Raw genomic sequence first — 23,628 nt, forward strand, 5'->3', positions numbered from 1 at the left:
AAAGAGGTCGATGTGAAAGGAGAAGTGGCTAAAGGAGGGAGGGGTCGATGGTAAAAAAAAGTTTGGTGACCCCTGCTGTAGGTAACCAAATTAGCAGCTTTACACTTTACAGGTCCTGAGCTGGCTTATTCAGCCAGTATTAGCATAAAATCCACAGTTGGATACATAATAACTGAGTCAGGATCTAATTCTGAGAACTGTACTGCAGATAATACAACACTACATCCTCAGTGAGTCATCTTCAGCAAAATGTTCCCAAGAAGACTGCTCCAAGCTGCACTTTTCCAAGATTGTCGAGGGAGTGTCTTTGTATTTCTTCTTTGGTCTACCAAAGAAGAGATACAAAGATACTAACCCCAATTTCTGACCTCCTTATTCCACCGATTGTAATCCTAAGATTACAATATGTGGGGCACAGTTGAGAAAGACTCAAAACTGCTCTGCTTATAACACCAAGGCTGAACTGGTGATCAAAGATCAAGATGGTTGAAGATCTTTTCTGGGACACCATGAGGAATACATGTGCCAGGTCCTGGAGTCATCTTGAGGTTGTGGTGGAAGCTGAGGGCAGGTATTTTGAGTAAACTACTATCGCCCAACCATAATCTAGTTGATATTGTGATTTTTTAAAAAATACTTTATTTTTGGATAGGATATTGTGTTGTATTTTTTTTCCTTTATGCAAAGTGCCAAATTTAGCTCAAATACTTAAACACCCTGTATGTGTACAAACACACACACACACACACACACACACACACACACATATATATATATATATATATATATATATATATATATATATATACCCCCAATGTCCCTCAAGGGCATGTCTCAACAAATCTTCAGCACCATCTCTCTCACTATTGCTCTCTTCATCTTATTCACTGACTCACCTGCTCTCTTTAGTTTACTCTCTAACCTACCTTCTTTTCTTTTTCAGCTGGAGTATTCATGTAGGACACCTGTCCCTGTCCCTCTATACCTCTTATCTCTCATCAACTAGCACAAAGCCACACCTCCCCGCTCACTACTACTCTTTCATCCCAGCTGAGATGATTTTTGTCTTGCTAGTTGCTGGGTGACTGTTGATGCTGGTGCCATGTAAAAAGCAGCCACTACACTCTATAAAATGGGAAGCATTAGGAAGGGCATCCAGCTCTAGAAACCATACCAAACCAGACAATGGAACCTGGTGCAGCCCTCAGCCTTACTAGCTTGTTTCAAACAGTCTAACCCATGCCAACTGCCAACACAGAAAACAGACATTAAATGTGTGTGTGTGTGTGTGTGTGTGTGTATACACATACACACACACATACATATATGTATAACTAAATCATCAATGGCAACATGAGTAAACATAATTAATACTGTAAATGTTATACATTGAACTAGTCTATCTGGCATACACATTCTACAACCACTATCTATCCCTCTGTCCTGGCCTCTACTTCACTCCTATACCCTTCTGTCCCTTCCTCCTTGTTCCACTTCCTCCCTCCACCATCCTCTCTGCTCTCATGTGACCTGTGGTCAGCTTTCTTTTCACTCCAGCCGTTGTGAAGGCAAGACGAACTACTAGCGTTCTACCTCAGATTCGCGTTTGGCCGTACGGCTTTTGAATGTTGTTTTCACTGTCCAATTTTTCCTGTCTTGGTTTGTGTTTGCCACCTTGGAATCCTCTGTGTAGTGGGTTGATCCACTACTCAGGAAAAGACTATTCTAGAGTACTTCTGTCTTATCTTCGAAACGTCAGGTTAGAATAGAGACAGCTGATGAAGGAATATTCCAAGTGGCTTTCCGTTTTCCTATGTGTTCGTTCCGTTGTCTGTAGTTCATTGTTCTAACGTCCTGTACCCTGATATGCATATATATACACATGTAGATGTAAGTATGTACATATATGTGTGTATACATGTATATATTTATATATATATAATTACTATTAATTTAACATTTCCATTTCCATGCTTGCATGGATCAGGCAAAACTTGTTGATGCAGATTTTCTATGCCTGGACAGACCATCAATACATAACACAATGGCCTTATTTCATACAACCAACCAATATGTAATGCCATATGGCCCAATTTTATCCTCACCATTTGATTGGCTATCTCTGTTATCACATATCTGTTGAAGCATAACTGGACTAGGGCTGGTTGAAGCTACATAGAAGCAAGCTGTGTTGTCTGGCAATGAATTGACTTGCTTCATCAAATCTTTGAACATTGTAACTCCTGGAGTACCAATACAGTATAAGTTATCAATAAATATACTTTATCATATATTGATGAATTTGGTTTCACTATGAATTTACACTCACAAGTCCTTTTCTGCAGCTTGTGATGGACATTGACCCAACCAGTTTCACTGTCTTTAACTCGTTAACATTTAAACTGGCCATATCCAGCCAAAATATTCTACCTGTTTTATGTTCAAACAGCCCAGATGTGGTTTCTCACACCAATCCTATAATGTCATTCTAAAAAATTAGCAATCATGTCATCAAAATCTCATAGCTACAAGATAACGCATGATTAATTCAAGACAATGTGACTAAATAAACATTACTTTTGACAGAACAATGTGAATGTTAAAGGGTTAAAGCATTGACTGATCAGCTTATTTCTCCTTCCCAAGATGCAGAGATAAAGTAATGGAAAGATACATAGAGAAATGTAAATAAAATTGTGCCAGGTACAGCTTATTTGTGTGGAGGTACATGGTTGACACCTTAATAATTACTAGAGTATCAAAACAGCATCAATTATGAATAACTATACAAGGGGAAAAGTTTTTGGCTTTGGTAAAAGAAAATACAAGAGGATCAGTTAGTTATGATTTTATTCAACATACTCCCTTCTCAGATTCACACACTTATTTGCAGCAGTCCTTCAGTTTTTCTAAGCCCTGTAAAAGCACTCAGAAGGTTGGGCCTCGAACCAGGCCTTTTGCAATATCCTTAAAGTCAGGAACTTTTCAACACCATCTCATATTTACACATATAAGTTTATTTATAAGAAAATGAGTTAGATTACTAAAACAGGGAATACTTGCATTTAAGTGAGACAGAAATAGTTGATCAATACAATGAGACAAAACAGACTGTTCTTCTTTAACACACATACACATATGATATAGAGAAAGCCAAATGCTCAGGAGCAGCTGCCCTAAGGTAAACTGCTTTACACTAGACTGGAAGCCCTTGCAATTGATAGTACAGAACATTATTGACATTCCATTCTGATCCCATGAGAGAAATTCACCAGCAGACAACATTATTGCAGACACTAGCAAAGCCAACCAATTGCATATTGTTTATTTTACTGACATTTGGAAACTGTTACTAGTATGTTTGGAGATAGTTTATTCCCTAGGACAATCACAAAGCAGAACAGTGTTCTCTACTATAAATAGTTATTAGTATGCTGAGGACATGCTTTTACATTTGTTATCATTATAATTTAATTGCCAAGTATTAATTGTTCTCCTGCAATTATTTGTTTTTCAGCTACTCATCTTGATAATCTACTTCATTCTAGTCAAGCTTTGATTATATAGTACAATTAATTGTTTAGTAATAGGTTAAAAATGCAATATGAATGCCAAGATATGTTACATCTGTCTTGACAGCAACTAATCTTTAATTTGTATATATTTGAAGATTTTAAATATGTGTCCACAGTGCAATTAGGAAGATAGATTTGGTTGGTGCAGGGCAGTTTTGCATCACAAGGATTCACTGGAAATGGCTGGCACAGTTACCAGGCGACACACTATAATGCAGTTGGATTCCTACTGACTAAAGAAAATGTTATTAACAGACCATTAAGTAGAGACCAGTTAACTCTAGCACATCAAATATGCATGTAACACAAATGGTAAGCTTAGAATGCTACACTACCATTTGGTTTTGGGGTACCTTTAACAAAATTCCTTCTGTTGCAAATTAAGATTAATATCCAGCTTTCAGATAGTCAAAATCAAGAGAGTGTTTCTACATGATTGTTCAACCTACAAGATATGGCAGCTGAATTTCCCTCAAATCAATGAACAATACTGATATTTAAAAAAATGAGATGGCAATGATAGTGAATAAAAACTGTTTTGCATGAAAGTATGTTAAATAATTCTGATTAGCTTTTCTTCACCTTCCCCTTTTAAGTGCTATGGATTTCATAAAAATTGAGAAAAATACATATTTTCACAAATTTCGTAAGTGAACACTTTGAAGTTATATTTCCAATCATACAAATCACTTCGAATATAGGTTTAGCAAGTTTAAAGTGGTTTCTTTTGTACTGTAAACCATTTACCATTTCTTTGGTGCATCCCTTCCCTTGATGCCCTAAGCACATGCTTATTTTGCTTAATGGTTAATCCAGAGCTATGTGGAGGCCAAGTGAACAGATCATACATGTGATCTGAGAACCCAACTTTGTCAAATATTATGAGATAGCTTTGCCTCAAGATTATGTGTGGGCATAATTATTTGAGGTATACTCAGTCAGTCATACTATAATCCAATGATTAAGTAATTCTTTTCATTAAATAACTGAAACATTTGTTCATGAAACCTGACAAGACTCACTCATATGTAAATTAAATTGACAAACAAAGCAAACATTTGAAATGATTCTGATTCCATCCCATAGCCTTTTCTGGATATTCTAACTACATTTTGAACCAATCTACAGCTGGACTATTGTCAGCAATCTGTTTCAGTAACTATTCTATTAAATGTTACCTCTCTCACTCTCACTCTCTCTCTAGGAGTTTAATCTGATGATTTGAGAATTTACAGTTTAAATGTGATAGCTGTAGCAATAAAAGTGATATCAGAATCGAGTATTGGATTACCATTTCATCAGTGATGGCTAAAATTTATTATGAGAAATATTGTAAGTAACTCCCTGTGTTTCATGACAGAACACTTTATCACTTCCTTCCATGTGACTCAGGTCAGAAAGTTGCCAGAAATAGATACCTAACAGAAATAAATTTGTTTTCTATTTATAGTTATGTCAGATCATTTATAATTAAGCACTTTGCTCTAATTACAGATGTTAAACAAAAATATTTTCTCCTGAGTAGTAATTGTTATGGATATTGTAAGTCATCAAGGGAACCTCGAATCAGAACGAGGAACCATTGTAGTACCCGGGGCAAATTGTAAATGTAGAACTTTTAGAGGTACACCAGTGCCAGGAAAAATAATGGATCTTTAATTTCACAAATTCATAAGTATATATAACTTGTGTAGGAACAGCGGTGTGGTTAAGAAGTTTGCTTCCCAACCAAGTGGTCTTGGGTTCAGTCCCACTGTGTGATACCTTGGACAAGTGTCATCTGCTATAGTCCTGGGGTGACGAAAGCTTTGTGAGTTGATTTGGTGGATGGGAATTGAAAGAAACTCATCGTATACAAATACATGTATGCACATGTGTGTGTGTGTGTGTGTGTGTACCCTTGTCTTGACATTATATGATGGGTTTAAATCGTCATCGTTATTGTCGTTGTCATCATCATCATCATCATGCATGGGAAAATATTACCTTTCTTGGAAACAGGTGAGGTCTTGTGAGAGGAATGGCATCCAGACATAGAAAATCTATCTCAACAAATTCCATCTGATCCATGCAAGCATGAAAAAGTGGAGATGATGACCTGTATTAAATTACTGCTCTGGTTTTAAGGCTTAAACCTTTTCTCTCATTTAGGTTTTTAGATACTTCATTGTTTAACAGTTTCAATATTAAGTATGGACAAAGGGACCTTCCATTCCTACTTTAATTGACCACTTGATCTAATAGAGTAGCCAAATCTCCCTCACATCAAACCCTACCATGTGTAAGATGACTGAAAGGATGTATTGGTTAATGTAGTTTTATTATATACACAATATTCCAAAACAGACAGGAATATAAAAGGCTAGAATCCCTGAAAGAAGTCTGCCAATCAGGATTGCTCTGGCTTTAGGCCTTTCTGTGCTGCTCAGTGCATTAGGCTGACCGAAGGTTAAATAACAAGAACTATAAGCAGCTGTGTGGTTTTGAAAGGGTTAATAGTTAAAATAATGAATAGTATTTGCATTCTATGTAGTTACTGCTCTAACTTTAATTCCTAGAATTATCTCAGTAGCCTTCATTACATCACAAGTACAACCAGCAGCTGCGGACTTGAAATAGAAAAACATAATAAAACTTTCTGACAAAGCTATGTTATCAACACCTATTTCGTTAGCCATGATTTTAATTCAAGGATTTTGTTGTTTATCCACTTTTGCTTCAGATGAAAACAATTCCTGTTTAAATAGGCTCCATTGCACAAAACATTCTGCTTCCATTCTTATTTCCTGTAAGTCTTAGCTACTTTCTATCTTCAAACTATTCTTAGAGCTAGCTGTCAGTATAATCTTAACTTAATTCAGTGAGTTTTGTTTTTGCTAGCTTTTTTTTTTTTTTTCCCCCCCACCTTTGCGGCTACTTTTCGGCTCAGATCACACAACCTGCAATCTTGTGGTTTCAAACATGATAATTGTTTGGATTAAATTACAATATCTTCTACCTGTTCTATATTTTAACTGATCTTAGCCAGTGTCTAATATATGTTGAAGACGCAATAATTTAGCCGAAACTTAAAGAAAGTCACAATCATCATTTTCACCTTATTCATGTTCATTTTACCGCATTTCATGAGTTGGACAGGTTTACAATCATATAAGTATACTGTTTACTTTAGTCAGACTGGTGTCTTCATCATGATTGTTGCTTCTTCAGGTGTCTTGTGTTGAACTTGTTTGTTGTATTGGAATTTTGAACCCTACTCTATATTTGATCTATGGGGGTAAACTGTTCTCACTGTGTTGTAATAATACACATCTCTCTATATACCTACTTGTGTAGAATATTTGATTATTTATTTGATAATCTATTCTTGCATCGTTATTCAGGCAAGTATCAGTGAAGCATGGACTTCACGGATACAGTAATAAGAAGAATGAAACATTTCAGAGTTGTTTCCTGTACTTCGTAAAATAGTCAAAACAATGCTAGGTACAGTCATGGTCGTGTAGTTATTAAGCTTGCTTCCCAACTGTGTGATTTCAAGTTCAGTTCCACTGCATGACATCCTGGGTAGGTGCCTTATACCATAATCTCAGGCCAACCAAAACCTTTTGAGTGGATTTGGCAGACAAAAACTGAAAGAAGCTAGTTGTGTATGTATGTGTGTGTGTGTGTGTGTGTATGAATGTATCTATATTTGTATGTTTCCTGGTCTTGACATCAAGTGATGGTTCAAAATGTGTGTCACCATCATACAACCGATATCGTTCATTTCCAATATCCTGCAAAAATATGTCTGACCATAGAGAATCTGCCTCAATGAATTATGATTGACTCATGCAAGTGAACATGATGATGATGATGATGATGATGATGGTAACTGAGCTAATGTGTTTTCCAGCAAGTATTTCTAATTAGAAATTTTTAATGTTCACAACATTACATATGTTAAAACTAACTTATTGATTTTTGGTGCTTTTTAAAATTTGTTTTTCTTTTTTATTCATGTAGATGGTGTCTCTGAGTAATTAACCTCAGTGATTTACTTTTTTTTAATCTTTGTATCTTAATTTTGCACAATATCATATATGAGGCTCAATATTCTACGTTGACAGTTCAGAGATCAAATAGATGTTTCATCATTGTTTCAGTTTAGAATGTTATATAGTTGCGATCTCAGTAAATAAAACAAAAATTCTCTGTTGTTGATACAATTATGTTACTCTTTCTTTTACTAGTTTCAGTCATTGAATTTTATGAATAATTAGATTTTTTTTTTTTTTAATAGATAATTATATAATTAAGCTTTTATTACTTTTTTTTTCCTGAGTATTAAACTAGAATTGATTGAATACATTTTTATGTATGTTTGTAAATTAAGTATGGACACACATTCAGAACATGAAAGAAAATAAAACTCAAGTTCTAGACCTTTATTTTTATTCATTTTTGTGTGACCTCTATATCAAAGAGACTATGTAGATAAAACTAAAACGTGCTAGCAAATATTTATGCATATTAAAAGATATACATAAAAGTTCATTATTATCAAGTTCATCTTCTCATTTATATGACAGATTCTCTCGTTGAAGACAATGTGTAAGTGTGCAGGAAGAAAACAGAAACCCACCCCCCAACCAAATAGACAATCAACAACACACTCGGATTACTAATTCTACTATTCACCAATGTTTACAATTCATTCACTTCACCTGGTGACTCTTAGTCCTCAGGCCACCAAAAGCAATATGGATATGAGAATGAACATGACTTATTTAAACCAGCATGTGATCTGAGAAATCACAATGCGGACAATAATGGTTTACAGGGAGACTGTTACTCTGTTGGTTCCTTTTCTTATTTTCCCATAATTGCTCTTGACAAAGCACCCTTTGAGCGTATATTAAACCATCCAAATCTATTTTAACAAAAAAAAAGTACCAAGATGAAAAGACAATCATCTCTACCTTAGAAGGAGAGATCATTATTTTTAGAGAAATGGTAAGATTGGTTTAACCTCAGTGTTTCACTGGTATTTAATTTAACCATCTGAGAGAAATGAAAGGAAAAGGCAACCATGATGTGAAACTAATTCAAGTTATTTAAAAAATTACTAAAATTGGTAAAGGAAATAACTTAAATCAGTTATACTTACATAATTCTGGTAAATGGTGATGTACTGAATGATGGACACAGATTTTTAGTGAAGTGAAATTTGCTTTTTAGTTGGAGAAAAAAAAAACAAAAACCAAATCCAGAAGAATTTGGTAGCAACTTTTAAAGAGGAGATAATTTATGAAAATTAAGAACCAATTTTACAAAAAAAAAAAAAAACTTTAATTTTCATACCTATTGGAAAGAAAACTCAATATTTGTTGGCAGGCAAAGTAAGAACTAGACATATTTCAGCCTCATTAAACCCCATCAACACAGCATGAATGAGCTACTCAAGTCTGCTTTGATCTGTTTGCAAAAGTGTTGGGGGTTTTTTTTAAACAAATATTACAAAGATTTTCTGGTTGATATAGTTTGCATCATTACAAAAAAAATTAACTAAGTGGAAGTAACTCAAATGGATAAATGGCATGAATCATACATGTAGGTGGAGATGTACTAAATGATATATGCAAAACAAACACTGCAATAAAATAAAATTAAATAAAATCTTGACAAATTGAAATTTGTTTTTTAATTTGAGAAAAGAAGCAAGAATTTAATAATAAATGTTAGTTTTATGCCATATTTTGTGCATGTCAACCGAGGCAACAGCACCTTCCCACTTAAATACAAAATATCTAGTTTAGTACTCTGCCATTTCTGTTGATTTACTGCAATTTTTGTGATGTCAAATAATATTTACATGTGAATATGTATGTATTCACATGTAAATATGTATGTATTCATGGTCATAAATTACTACGTTCCAAACACCAATTGCTGGACATATGAAATTTTTTTTCCAAAAACTAGGATTGGCTTAATTTTTTTTTTTTTTTTCCCCCCACGGAGGTCAAGTGACAGACTCACATGAGAGCAAAAAGTGAAGCTTACAAGTATTCTGTTGCTTACATATTCAAACAACTTGTTTGTTAAATATGTCATTGGTTGTTTACAAGATTTGTCTCAGTTAAGAAGCTATCAGCCATATGCTACAGCCATCTGTTCCGCTTGTGAGTTATCATGCTGTAATTCAGACTGGTGATTTATCTGATATGAGAGAGAGAGAGAGAGAGAGAGAGAAAGAGAGAGAGAGAGATGTTAACTCTCAACTAACTACCATACTTTACTTTTAACCCTCAACCTAAACAGGATAATAATATTTATTAGTGAAGAATCTTATGTCAACCGTTCTATTTAATAGAACATGCAATTCAGGTGTATATCAATGATAATTCACATTTATAGCAGTAAGAGGGAAATACAGAGAGAGGGGAGAGGTAAGAGGTAGAATTATATCTATCTTAGATATTGTTGTCCAGTAACAGGTCAGCCCTGTTTAGACAGACACTGCATTCCAGTCACAACCATCCCTTTTGTGTGTGTGTGTGTATGTGTGTATGTGTGTGTGTGTGTGTTCAAACATATCTATCATAGCCATCACTTACAAGCAAGTATGATTAGGTAGAATATATTGTGGTACTTTTTGGCTATCTCACCCCCATTGAAAAATTTCTGTTAAAAAACTGGGTTATCTCCCCACTAAAATATTTGTCTTTATTGCCTACAGGGGGCTAAACATAGAGGGGCTAAACAAGAACAAAGGGATTAAGTCGATTACATTGACCCCAGTGCATAACTGGTACTTATTTAATCAACCTCAAAAGGATGAAAGACAAAGTCGACCTCGGCAGAATTTGAACTTAGAACATAACGGAAGACAAAATACCACTAAGCTTTTCGCCCGGCATGCTAACATTTCTACCGGTCCACCGCCTTGTCCCCACTAAAATATTGAGTTTATGTGGTGACAAGAAATTGGATTAAAAGGGTTAGATCTTTTTGATTCAATACTTCAACGCATTGTTGACTTTTGGTCTCCTCAATAGGCATGCTATGATTTGTTATAAAAATATTATCAGATTCAATAAGATGTTTAATCTTTTCGCTTTTCCTGTTTATAAATTTTTTTCATTTTTTGTTTTATTGTTTTATTGAGGGTTAAACAAATTTTTTTTTAGTTGGGGGAGATAACCAAAAAGTACCTATATTGTTTTTGGAGTCTATGTAGCAGTCATGAGCAAATACAGACACACTCTCGGGCTGCCCTCAACTTCAACTGAACACCAATGATATGAGAACTGTAGCTGAGTAGATTGGTGCAATATCTGAGTCCTACTTCAGATATTTTAAATATCTCAGCTGCTATCCTAGATGAACTAGCTATCATCCCTATCTTCAAATCCTTAATTGGATGCATAAACAAACTGCTGTCAACTTGAAAGGATGTTCAGTCAACTTACATAGATTCTCTTCTCCCATGAAACCACAGTATTAAAAACTTTGTTGCATGAAGACTAAGACTTTCACATCTGCACATGCTCTCTTAACATTTGATGCTGAGTTCTACATATTAGGGCAGGAATGATCTGTATACAGCAATCAACATATGAAATGAACCTTCAAAATCCAGTTTTACAAACACCATCTGTTACTTTCACTTTCAACAATACAAGGAATACAGATGTCTCAGAAAGTTATTGTGCAGGAATACCAGCATGGCCACAGCCATGGTTGAATTCAGTTAAAAAAGCATATATCTAGATATCATATAGTAGAATTTATTCATGAGTTCAGAGATGATGACTCACTGAGATTGCTACTCAGAGTTTCTTGTTATATGTAATACTTCAGGCTATAAAAAGATGGCTTATCTTTTTGATTCCCGGAGGATCAACATAGCAAGAAACTAAGTAATAATGGAGTGAATCATCAAGTGTGTGTGTGTGCATGCATGCATATGTATGTGTACACAGCTCTGAATTAGCATATTCATCAACTGACCTTGTTTTAAGAGAGCTGTTAAGCATAACCAATCTATTGTGCATCAGAGATAAACAGAACTGGCATCAATAGGGCAAGCTCCCCTTGAAGAGTGTACTTCCAGCTGTTTATACGGTGCTGATAATGGTGATAAATATCGCTTCTATGAATATACAACTATCTCAGCTTGATCAATGATCAGATAGCTATAGTAAAATTTTGACAGGGAGGGAAAAAAGAGGAAATTGGGTGAAAGTGGGAGAATGAGAGAGTAAAAACAACAATTAGAGAGCCACTGCTTTTATAGTGTAGATGTAAAAAATAATTATAATGACACACTGTCTCAAAGTAACAGGAATTGAACAGTAATGTTTTGAGAAAACAAAGAACACAAAAGTATAAATAATCACTTGGGAAAATACAGAGGAAGTTTTTTAGTGCATAAAAGGATCTTTCACATGCGTAAAAGGAGGTAGGCAGCTTTCATGATGATATGAGAACGCATGCAGAGTCAGGGGATGAAGGGAAATGCCCATCCCAGGTCTGAAGGATTAATGCCTGGCCTGGGTATCTGCAAGACAATGGCTGCAGATAAAAAAAAACAGCAGTAACAATAACCAAAAAAAAACCAAAAGACAGAAATAAAAAAGGCAAATATAAATGGCGAGGAAACCATGCATATTCTTTGAATGCTTACAACACAAAGGCACCCAAAGACCACACAGTGGAGTGAAACTGGGCATTGTGTTCAGTTCAATCTCTTTTGTTTGTTTTTTTAAATATCACTGAAGTCAAGTTTTCATGCTATCACAAGACAATGGATGTAAAGTTGATCAAATTGTTTGTGTTTTTTAACAGTTAAATACATTTTTTTTTTGTGCTGTGAGGTAGGAATAATGTTAGTTTCCAACTAGTCAAACTGGGTGAAGTAAAATAATGTATTTTCTGAAGAATCAACACATGCTAACTTTACTTAAGATTACTAAATAATCCAGTCAAAGCAATGTTTATAGCTCTGGATCAGTTCAGGTAATGAGATTGAAAGCAGATAAAAGTTGGAAGCTTTGAAGAAAGAGAAAGCTAAGAGTTACTATGTGAAAGTGATAATGGATTAAAAGAACTGTAATGGTTAGGGAGAGTCACACTAACTAGAAAGCCTATAAACTTCAGTTGTTGGTTATATTCTGCAATTGTTTCAATGAGTTTGAAGTTTCATTAGGGAATTCCTGGGAACATAACCAAAAACTTCAATGAACCACAACCAGTGAGTGTGTTCAAGGCTTCATTAGGATGGTTCTCCCAAAATATAAGAATATTAGTTTCAAAAGTTTCAGATGAAAACTTTTGCAAAACGAATTCAAAAAACAAACTGTAACAAATTTATGTTAATGTTATAGGTGCAGGTGCACTGTGTGGTATGACATTTGCTTCCCAACCACATGGTTCTAGGTTCAGTCTCACTGCATGGTACCTTGGGCAAGTGTCTTCTACTATAGCCTCAGGCTGACCAAAGCCTTGTGAGGGAATTTTCATGTAAATTATTTCCTTCTAAATCAACCGTTATTACTGGAATTTGTCAGAGCTTTCTGGCATTAAACAACTGAGACATCCCTTCTCTTGGATAGAATTACAACCTGAAGTCGATCTCAAGTTTTGACCAGGTGAGTATTTGACCTTAACTTACAATTTTTTTTTCTTGTAATTTATTTCAAATTTATTACCAACATATTTTTATAGGAAGAAAAAAACCCATTAAAAGTATAAAAGACCATATTATTAAGAAAAAATACCCTTATAACTACCATACCAAAGAAACTAAGAAAAAAGAGGGGGCGGAATTAAGCAGTAGAAAATGGGGGTGGAGGGAGTAACAAATGGTGTGTTCAGCTGCTCCATACGGGCATGACTGCAAAGGTGTTGCCAGAGAAAATGGCCAGAAAAACTGCAACAACCACCCCACCTTGCAGGGCTCCTTTCTTAAACTTATAAACTGTAAACACTTAACAAGTACAAAGTCTCTGTTGCTCATTTATATTTTTTTATAATATATATTGTGGAGGCAAAATGGCCCAGTGGTTAAAGAAGCAGACTCGTAGTCATAGGATTGCAGTTTCGATTCCCAGAGCAGGCATTGTGAGTGTTTATTGAGCAAAAATACCTAAAGCTCCATGAGGCTCTGGCAGGGGGTGGGGGTGGTGAACCCTGCTGTACTCTTTCACCACATAATTCTTTCAACCTTTCTTCCTGTTTCTATTGTATCTGTATTTCAAAGGGCCAGCCTTGTCACACACTGTGCCACACTGAATCTCTCCCAGAACTATATTAAGGGTACACATGTCTGTGGAGTGCTCAGCCACTTACATGTTAATTTCATGAGCAGGCTGTTCCGTTGATTGGATCAACTGGAACCCTCGTTGTCATAACCGACAGAGTGCCACAATTATATATTATTTGTGTGAGTATAAGTTTCCATAGGGCAAATCACTGATTCATTGCATTTTCAATGAGAAGGGAGAGTCTAACTCGAAGAACACCAATTTTTCTAGTTTCACTACTATATTTATAACATTTTACTAATACACATGGTCAATGCCAGGCCCACCTGACTGGCTCCTGTGTTGGTGGCATGTAAAAAGCACTATCCAAATGTGATCGATGCCAGGGCTGCCTGACTGGCTCCTGTGCTGGTGGCACATAAAAAGCACCCACTACACTCTTGTTGTGGTTGGCGTTAGGAAGGGCATCCAGCTGTAGAAACATTGCCAGATCAGATTGGAGCCTGGAGCAGCCACTGCCTTTCCAGACCTTAGCTGAACCAGCCAACCCCTGCCAGCATGGAAAACGGATGTTAAACAATGATGATAATACTCCACACAGTTTTACCCAACCAAATTCTACTTACAAAGTATTTTTCAACCTAAGGCTAGGACCGAAACTGAGATCATGTGGTTATGAAGTGAACATTTTACTTACACCACCATATAACATCTAATTATGAACAAATATCTCCCAAAGACAAAAAAAAAAAAAAAATTAGACAAGAGAACAAATGACTTAACTATAACATAAAATATGCTAAAGAATATTTAGTAGGCATCTTTGATAAATATTTACTTGAGAAATAACTCTGAGCTATATGTCTCAATGATAAGGTCTAAAACTTGGATAGTTTTGGTAAAATCTAGCAGATAAAAAAAAAATCAAAGCTCATTTATGCTTGGTATTAGATATCTGTCAGAGATACAGATTAAACAAAGACAATATTAAGATTTACTAACAATATAAATTGATATGCTCTTTCTTCAGTTGGTAACAAATAACTGACACTAGTCTGAATCAGATTGAAGCATTCTTTTCAGCTAATCAAACCTAATCAATGATTTAGAAGAGAACAAAGAGAAAGAAGAGAAGAAAAAAAAACATAAAGAGAAACAGCATTTTCAGAATATCTCTGTGAGTCATAGCCAGAAAATGTAATTTACATTTAATGTCCTTGCAAACAAAGCTAGAAAAGAGGAGGTGGAAAGGAACTCCTTTTGACTAAATTTACCTCATATTTTCTTGTCCATAACCTGAACATTTTCAGAGAATTCTAGAAACTTTAGCATATTTTTTATTCATTTATTTATTTCTGAATGGATAGAAAAATCATCTATTGAAATTATACATGTGACTAAAACAACAAAACCTATACATAGATGTCTTGGAATCTCAAAAATTCAAAGAGAATTTAGAAAATGATAAAAGGAAGCAGTCGAGGAGAGGAAAACTACCAATTAATTCTTTGTTCATATATTGATTATTTCTTCAGTTAGAAGTCAATTTTCAATTGACTGAACACAGCATGGCTCTAGTAGGTATAGAGTATTTTAAAGAAAGGACATTCTGCTGACTAATGTTGACAAAAAAAAATTAATAAAATCCATTTCGAATTTTTTTTTTTTTTTTCAAAAAAATTTATTTTACAATTTTTTTTTTTTTTAAAGATGGTTTGGGTTGACAAGTTCTGCAAATTTAAACATTGGCACAACATGTTAAAGTATGCATTTTACACGAGAATAAAGTTAACATCGACCACATTTTAAGAAACTGTAGCAGTGAAACCACCTTCCACAAACCCAACCATCAGTGAAGTTTATTTTAAATTCATTTGACTTGTTGATCAACTAACTTCAAGATTCCAAACAATCTTCTCTTTGCAACATCTTTAAACTCTTTTTGACTGATATGTACTTACATGTCATATCTCACCATTGACAATTTACTTACAGTTATCTTTTCATTTCTTTTTATAAAGCTCGTACACAATAACTCAATTTGAAATATCATGTTACCTTAATTTCTAGTCCTCAATTATTTCGATGCAAACCTTACTCCACCACCCATGATTCTTTTACTGAGCATAATTATGATAATAAATAGAAAAGTTAACCCTTTCTTTACTGTATTTATTCTGAGATGCTCTGTGTTTCAATTATTTTGAATATAACAAAGAATTTAGTAAAATAACATAGTTATCATTAAGCTAGTGTTAGGAACATAAATTATGACTACGGTTTGGTGGAAGATTTTTAATTCAGAACTTTGAACTACAGAGCCAAAATCGGTTTCAGCCAGATTGGTATCAAAAGGATTAAGAATTGTTTCTCTATTACATATTTTAACACTTTTGTTATCGTATTTCTGTTGAGATGCTCTGTGTTTCTTTCAATTAATTTTAAATATAACAAAGAATTTAGTAAAATAACATAATTATCATTCAGCTAGTGTTAGGAACATAAATTGTGAGTAAGGTAGTGCTGTCAAGTAACGTCTTTCCTATCGTACCTCAGAACCATGCAGAACATAAAAGGTGAAATATAAAAGAAATGATAATAATAATGATTTCAAATTTTGGCACAAGGCCAGCAATTTTTTTTTGGGGGGGGGGATAAGTTGATTACATCAATTCTGGTGTTTAACTGGTACTTATTTTATCAACCCCGAAATGATGAAAGGCGAAATCTACATTGACAGAATTTGAACTAAGAATGTAAAGACGGACAAAGTGCCACTAAGCATTTTCACCAGAATGCTAATGATTCTGCCAGCTCACCACCTTAATAATGATGATGATGATTATTATTTCTAATATAGGCACAAGGACTCAAAAAATATGTGGAAGGGGTTAGTTAATTACATTAACCTCAGTATTTGACAAGTACTTAACTTTATTGACTCCAGAAATATATATGAAAGGCAAAGCATATTCTTTTCCCCACTGAAAAATATTTTCTTCATTTTCTGTTTGCACATGTGAAGACTGAAGCTTCCAAGATGAAAGTATCACAACAACAGAACAATATTCTGAATTTACTAAAGATTTTTCTGATTGCAGATTTAAAACTGAAAAGGAATGACATTATATTCTAATCCGATACGTAAGACCCTAAATGAAATTATATTGCTTGCAATTTAGCACAATGGTTTACTAAATGGGGGCCTGTGTATATTTGCATGTACAGAAATCAGTACAAAGGCAAGCAAAGATTTCAAACTGCATGCAAAAAACAGGGACCTTACAAAAAATAGCAGCCAATTCTCTCTAAAATCATACCTTATCATCTTAAAAAATATGGATACATTGGATAATGTTGTATTTGGTGCACAGTATTTTGTAAATAAGATGAGATAGTCATGTCTGGAGTGTCTTTGACTCTGGGTCGTCTCATTGGTTAAATGTTAAACAATATATAGCTGGATTACTGAAGATTATGGGTGGGTGAGTCACCATTGAATGTTTTGTTGTTGTATAGAACATGGAGGATAAGTCAGCCTGGCAGAGTCCATTGTTTCTATAAACTATTGATTATAGCCAGAAATTGCAGGGACAAGAAGAGATGAAATGAAATGAAAATGACTCAACTGGGAATTGAACAGGTGCCACAGGACTTTGACAACAATCATCATGGAACTTATTACACTGAATGTACATGGTTAGATATCTGCATAATAAACTAAGAAAAGTTGAGGAAATTTAACAAAAATGGAAGACAATTTCTGTGTAAGGGTGCCTTTGTTGATGACAAACAATAGATATATTATGTAGCTGAGAACAGAGATAAATACAAAAAAAAAAAAAAAAGCTTAAAATGTCTAGAACTTGATATGATGCAGTATTGGTGAGAGACAGATTCGGAAGGTGATACGATAGTAGAAGTGATAGAAGAAAAAAGAAAGATAGGGAAAATATAGATACAATACAGTTTGGAAGTACGTAGGTGTATATTAGATAAAAAAAAACAGAAAGTGAACGGGTGTGAGAGAAAATGTATAAAGAGAGATCTCAGTTAGAAACTAAGTGAAACCATTTATTTGCATATTTATTTACCCTCACTTTATTTTTTATATATTTAACTCCAGTTTTATTGTTGTTAATGATAATGTGTAAATATCCTGTTTCTTTTTTTTTTTCTGACTAGTTAACAAAATAAATCAACCTAAATTCATTTTATCTGTTTCACATAGGTTGAGAAGTTCACTTACCAACCATATGGCTTTGGGTTCAATCTCACCAAGCAGCACTACATTGAACAATTTGATCAAATTTTCCCCAGGTACTTAGTTTTTTAAGTCAACGACTTATTCTATCAGTGATTTTAGTCAAACTGCTAAATTACAGAGATGTAAAGAACCCAACACCAGTTATCAAATGACAGGTGGGGAAATAGATTATTTCTTGAGCCAACGATGGAGGCTTTAAGGGTGATCACTTGATCTGGTAGAAATAGCAGCTAAATCTCCCTTGACTCATACTGTACTATCTTAGATAACAAAGGACACGTTGGCCAATGAAGCCCATTATACAAAAAAAGGCAGGATAGTCTTGATTGTAAGACCTTCGATTGTAGGTTAGCTTCATCAGCACTAACACCATGCTAAACAACAATAAGAACAACAACAATAAAAACAATATGAGAATTTCTTATCTAACTCCTGGTATACAAAAGTAACTTCTTAGTTTTGTTTTCTAAGGTTTCAAACACATTTTCTGATTATTTTTGTAACTATTATCTTTGAAATACAAAAAAAGTTTATAAATAGACACAGACATGGCTGTGTGGTAAGAAGCTTGCTTCTCAACCAGGTCCCAGGTTCAGTCCCACTGTGAGACACCTTGGGCAAGTATCTTCTCCTATGGCCTTGAGCTGACATAAGTATCAATTTAAAAAAAAAAAAGATGTACTGGGGCTGATTCATTCAACTAAACTTTTTTCAAGGTGGTGCCCCAGCATGGCCACACTCTAATGATTGAAACAAGTAAAAGATAAAAGATAAATAATTATCTATGTTGTTGTTGTTACAGTTAGCTCCACTCAAATAAACCATTAGCAATTGGTAAATTGGAGATTGAATCAACTGTGATTGTAAAAACATACTTACTCTTTTCTACTCTTGGCACAAGGCCCAAAATTTTTGGGGGTGGGGGCCAATCAGTTAGATCGACCCCAGTACTAACTGGTACTTAATTTATCGACCCCCGAAAGGATGAAAGGCAAAGTCAACTTCGGCGGGATTTGAACTCAGAATGTAAAGACAGATGAAATACCACTAAGCATTTCGCTCGGTGTGCTAACGTTTCTGCCAGCTCGCCACCTTGCTGTAAAGACATACTGACAAGACTCAAGTTAGTACAATAAGCATTCTGTCTCTAGTAAGGAACAGAAAGTAAGGTGTTTAGGCATTGATGCTACAAATGCACAATGATGGAGAACACATTAGTTGACAGCTGATTCAGTAGGAGCTTTATCGTCTTATATTGAGACACAGAATGTGTGTTTATCATCTTATTTTGCGAGAGAGATGGAGGAGAGATTAATAATAAATGCCACAACAATCTATTAACGAATTTGGTATATTCTTGAAAAGAGGATGGATCCCTAATTGAAAAGAATCCATTAGGTTAATTAAAGTGTTTTTGTGTGCGGTCAAATAGGATAGCTATTATCTCTTTTAGCCCTGCAGTTCTTATGGTATAATCACCAGTTGCCTTCATAGGCCTATGGTACTTTAGTTTCTGGGAGAAGGCTTGTCAATTACAAACAACCTAGGAATCTTTCACTGTTTACACCATTGTTTATCATACACTAGGACCATATTGTACATTCAGTGTTTGTTAGTGCAGTGTTCAACAAACAATACAATATAACTGACAACAATACTGCACATTTCTTGCTATTTACTCAAATATTCTAAAATAAAAGTGCATACATTTACAGATATTGCTTGTTGTTTGGGTCTTTTCTAGTGTTTCAGACACAGATATGCTAGAGTGGTGGACTACTGCTGTTTTTTTTGGTCAAATTCTAAGTGTACTAACATTTCTGCCAGCTCGCTACCTTAAAATAGTTATATTCTTTTCTGCTCTAGGCACAAGGCTCGAAATTAGATCAACCACAGTACGCAACTGGTACTTAATTTATTGAATCCCCAAAGGATGAAAGGCAAAGTCGACCTTGACAGAATTTGAACTCAGAAAGTGAAGACTGACAAAATACTGCTAAGCATTTCCCCCAGCGTACTAATGTTTTTGTCAGTTCGCCGCCTTTAAAATAATATTCTTTTTTACTCTAGGCACAAGGCCTGAAATTTTGGGAGAGAGAGCCAGTCAATTAGATCGACACCAGTACGCAACTGGTACTTTATCTATTGACCCTGAAAGGATGAAAGGCAAAGTTGACCTCGATGGAATTTGAACTCAGAACGTAAAGACAGTTGAAATACTACTAAGCTTTGCACCTGCTGTGCTAACGTTTCTGCCAGTTTGCCACCTTATGTCGTGACATAATATTTGTTTCAAATTTTGGGGGAGAAAGTCAGCAACGTTGTGGGGGAGATAAGTCGATTACAATCGACCCCAGTGCTCATCTGAAAGGATGAAAGGTGAAGTCAACAGCAGTGGAATTTGAACTCAGAATGTGAAGATGGACGAAACGTCGCTATGTATTTAGACTAGCATGCAAACAGTTCTGCCAGCTTTCTGTCTTATTTAGTGACATAACACTGACATATTTTGATTGAACACCAGGATGATATTCATATAAAAGTAAACCTATTTGAGTAATTTGGCTTTCAGATGAAAGGCAAAGTTAATTCAAATGACATCTGAACTCAAAATAGAGAAGGACATCAAGTCTGGTACTTTACTTATTTCTACCAACTCAACCTATTAATTTCTACTGATTGGCACCAAAAGAGTTTTATGATGTGTGTGTGAGTGTGTGTGTGTGAGAGAGAGAGCGAAATAGGAAATAGTCACATTTATGCCTTTCCCAATGACATTAATTGAAGTATCTGCTTGCTGAGAGCTTTCTTCCTCCTCTACAGCAATTACTTCAAAAACATACAATATTGATTCTTTACATTTGTGACAGAAAGCCACAAATTTATAGAGAAGGGGTAATATTTGATTGAACAGACTTTCAATATATCACCAGTATTTTATTGACACAAGAGAGAGAGAGAGAGAGAGAGAGATGGAGGAAGAGACAAAGCTGACCTCAACTGAATTTGGACTCAAAAAATAAAAAGACATAGCTAAAAACTGAGGTTTTCTGTCAGATGCTCCACCAACTCTATCATCTGCCATCCTGGAAACACACACACAATACTGAAAGTCTTATATTGAATTATTTCCTTTCATTCAAAATTCAAGTTCTACAAATGTCTTTTTTTTTTTAATACTTTATTTTATTTTTGCTAGAATTTGTACTTACATATTCTACATTCTGTTGCTGATTTATTGCAACAGAGAGAAAATGAAAAAAGACTAAGTGACATTTATAGATTTTTCAGGTGTACAAAAGCAGCATGTAAAGTGAAATGGTTATAAGTGATACTCAAAACTGGTTAACAAACTCAACTTGCTGCCACTTGTCTATACATTCTTGACAAACAAATTTCTCACAAGACAGAGCAGTAAATGAAAGTTACACAGGATAGTCAGCATTGTTTTAAGTGCAGGAATTAAGTATGCAAAACACAATATAATCTATGTTTATACAAATAGATTGTTTCCTTTTCTACAGGATTTATACTGTTTCACTGTTTACAGGAAATACAGCATAATAGTAGACATTCACTCACTCCTTCCTTGAGAGTTTCAACTAGATGAAGTGATGTAGAAGGGATAAAAAGAAAAAGAGAAAAAGCAAAATCAGATTTCAGAATTTTTGTTTACTAGTAAACCTATCTCAATGCGATTGCCTAGACATGGTTTAATAAACAAAACCAGAAATGATAGTGACATTGATGAAGATACAGTTGGTTGAGATAATTAACACTTCTCATTTGCAGTACTATAATTCAGGAAAAAGGTAAAAATGTTCCTTTTTTTTTTTTTTGAACTTGTGAGATCTAACTGCAATTAAAGAGATGCTTCACAGGGCATCTTTATGTTAGTCTCAAGAATGCAATGAATCTAAAGTACAGTCCAGCCTTCAGCAAACTAATAATGAGGATTTCAAATTTTGGCACAAGGCCGGCAATTTCAGGTGAGAGGTGTAAGTTGATAAAATTAACCCCAGTACTCAACAGGTACTTATATTATCAACCCCTAGAGAGGATAAAAGGCAAAGCTGACCTTGGTAGAATTTGAACTCAGAACATAGAGATGGATGGGAATACAACTAAGCATTTTGCTTGGTATGCTAACAGTTCTACAAGGTCACCACCCTAATAATAATAATAATCATCATCATCATCATCATTTAACGTCCACTTTCCATGCTAGCATGGGTTGGACGATTTGACTGAGGACTGGTGAACCAGATGGCTACACCAGGCTCCAATCTGATTTGGCAGAGTTTCTACAGCTGGATGCCCTTCCTAATGCCAACCACTCTGAGAGTGTAGTGGGTGCTTTTACGTGCCACCGGCACGACAGCCAGTCAATAATAATGATAATCCTTTCTACTACAGGCACAAGGCCTGAAATCGGTTGGGGGTGGAGTTAAGCTGATTCCATCGACCCCAGTGCATAACTAGTACTTATTTCATCAACCCCAGTGCGGAACTGGTACTTATTTCATCGACCCCAAAAGGATGGAAGGCAAAGTCGACCTTAGCTGAATTTGAACTCAGGACATAGCAGCAGGCAATATACCGCTAAGCATTTTGCCCAGCATACTAACAATTCCGCCAGCTTGCCACCATAATCATCATCATTGTTTAACGTCCACTTTCCATGCTAGCATGGGTTGAACGATTTGACTGAGGACTGGTGAACCAGATGGCTGCACCAGGCTCCAATCTGATCTGGCAGAGTTTCTACAGCTGGATGTCCTTCCAAACGCCAACCACTCCGAGAGTGTAGTGGATGCTTTTACGTGCCACCAGTACGAGGGCAAGTCAGGCGGTACTGGCAACGACCTCGCTCGAATGTTTTGTTCAAGCGCCAGTAAAGCGATGGTGGTAACGATCACACTCAAATGGTGCTTTTTACATACCACTGGCACGGAAGCCAGGCAGCTGCTCTGGCAGTGGTCCCGCTCAGATGGTGCTGTTAGCGCTCCACTGGCACAGGTGCCAGTCATCGAATTTGGTACAATTTTGATTTCACTTGCCCCAACAGGTCTTCGCAAGCAGAGTTTAGTGTCCAATGAAGGAAGGTTGGCATGAGTGCCAATCGTCGAATTTGGTTTGATTTCGATTGCCTCTACAGGTCTTCACAAGCAGGGTTTTGTGTCCAAAGTACATGACTGGAAGTGGTACCCCAGCATGGCCACAGTCTAATATGTAAAACTAGTAATAAAATAGTAAAAATGAGAGAGTATATGTCTTATATTAGAATCAACTTTAAACTAAAGAAGAGTGTGTGTGTGTGCTTACCTGACGATCCATGGGCATACCTAGATTTTACCAACACTCCACCTAGGAGGATCCATGAAATAAAGTCTAGTACTCAGCCCTTGATTGTAACCCAGGAGATTTGGCTGGAGAGGTAAACCTGTAAATAATAAAACAGATACATTAAGATTAATAGAAACTGAGAGAGAGAGAGAGAGAGAGAGAGAGAGAGAGAGAGAGAGAGAGAGAG

The 23,628-nt window shown here is 35.4% G+C and overlaps 1 protein-coding gene across 7 annotated transcripts in view; it reads right to left on the minus strand.

Annotated features, from left to right (window-relative positions):
• The window catches only part of LOC106877319 (tyrosine-protein kinase CSK), a 342,382-nt gene that overhangs the window by 139,556 nt on the left and 179,198 nt on the right, over positions 1–23,628 (minus strand). For all 7 annotated transcript variants that reach the window (XM_052966138.1, XM_052966139.1, XM_052966143.1 and 4 more), the window contains one exon: positions 23,421–23,538. In XM_052966138.1, coding sequence (XP_052822098.1) covers positions 23,421–23,438 — 18 coding nt within the window. In that variant the 5' untranslated portion in view covers positions 23,439–23,538. The remainder of the gene's footprint in view (positions 1–23,420; positions 23,539–23,628) is intronic.

The sequence above is a fragment of the Octopus bimaculoides genome, chromosome 3, assembly GCF_001194135.2.
Source record: "Octopus bimaculoides isolate UCB-OBI-ISO-001 chromosome 3, ASM119413v2, whole genome shotgun sequence".
Lineage (NCBI taxonomy): Eukaryota > Metazoa > Mollusca > Cephalopoda > Octopoda > Octopodidae > Octopus > Octopus bimaculoides.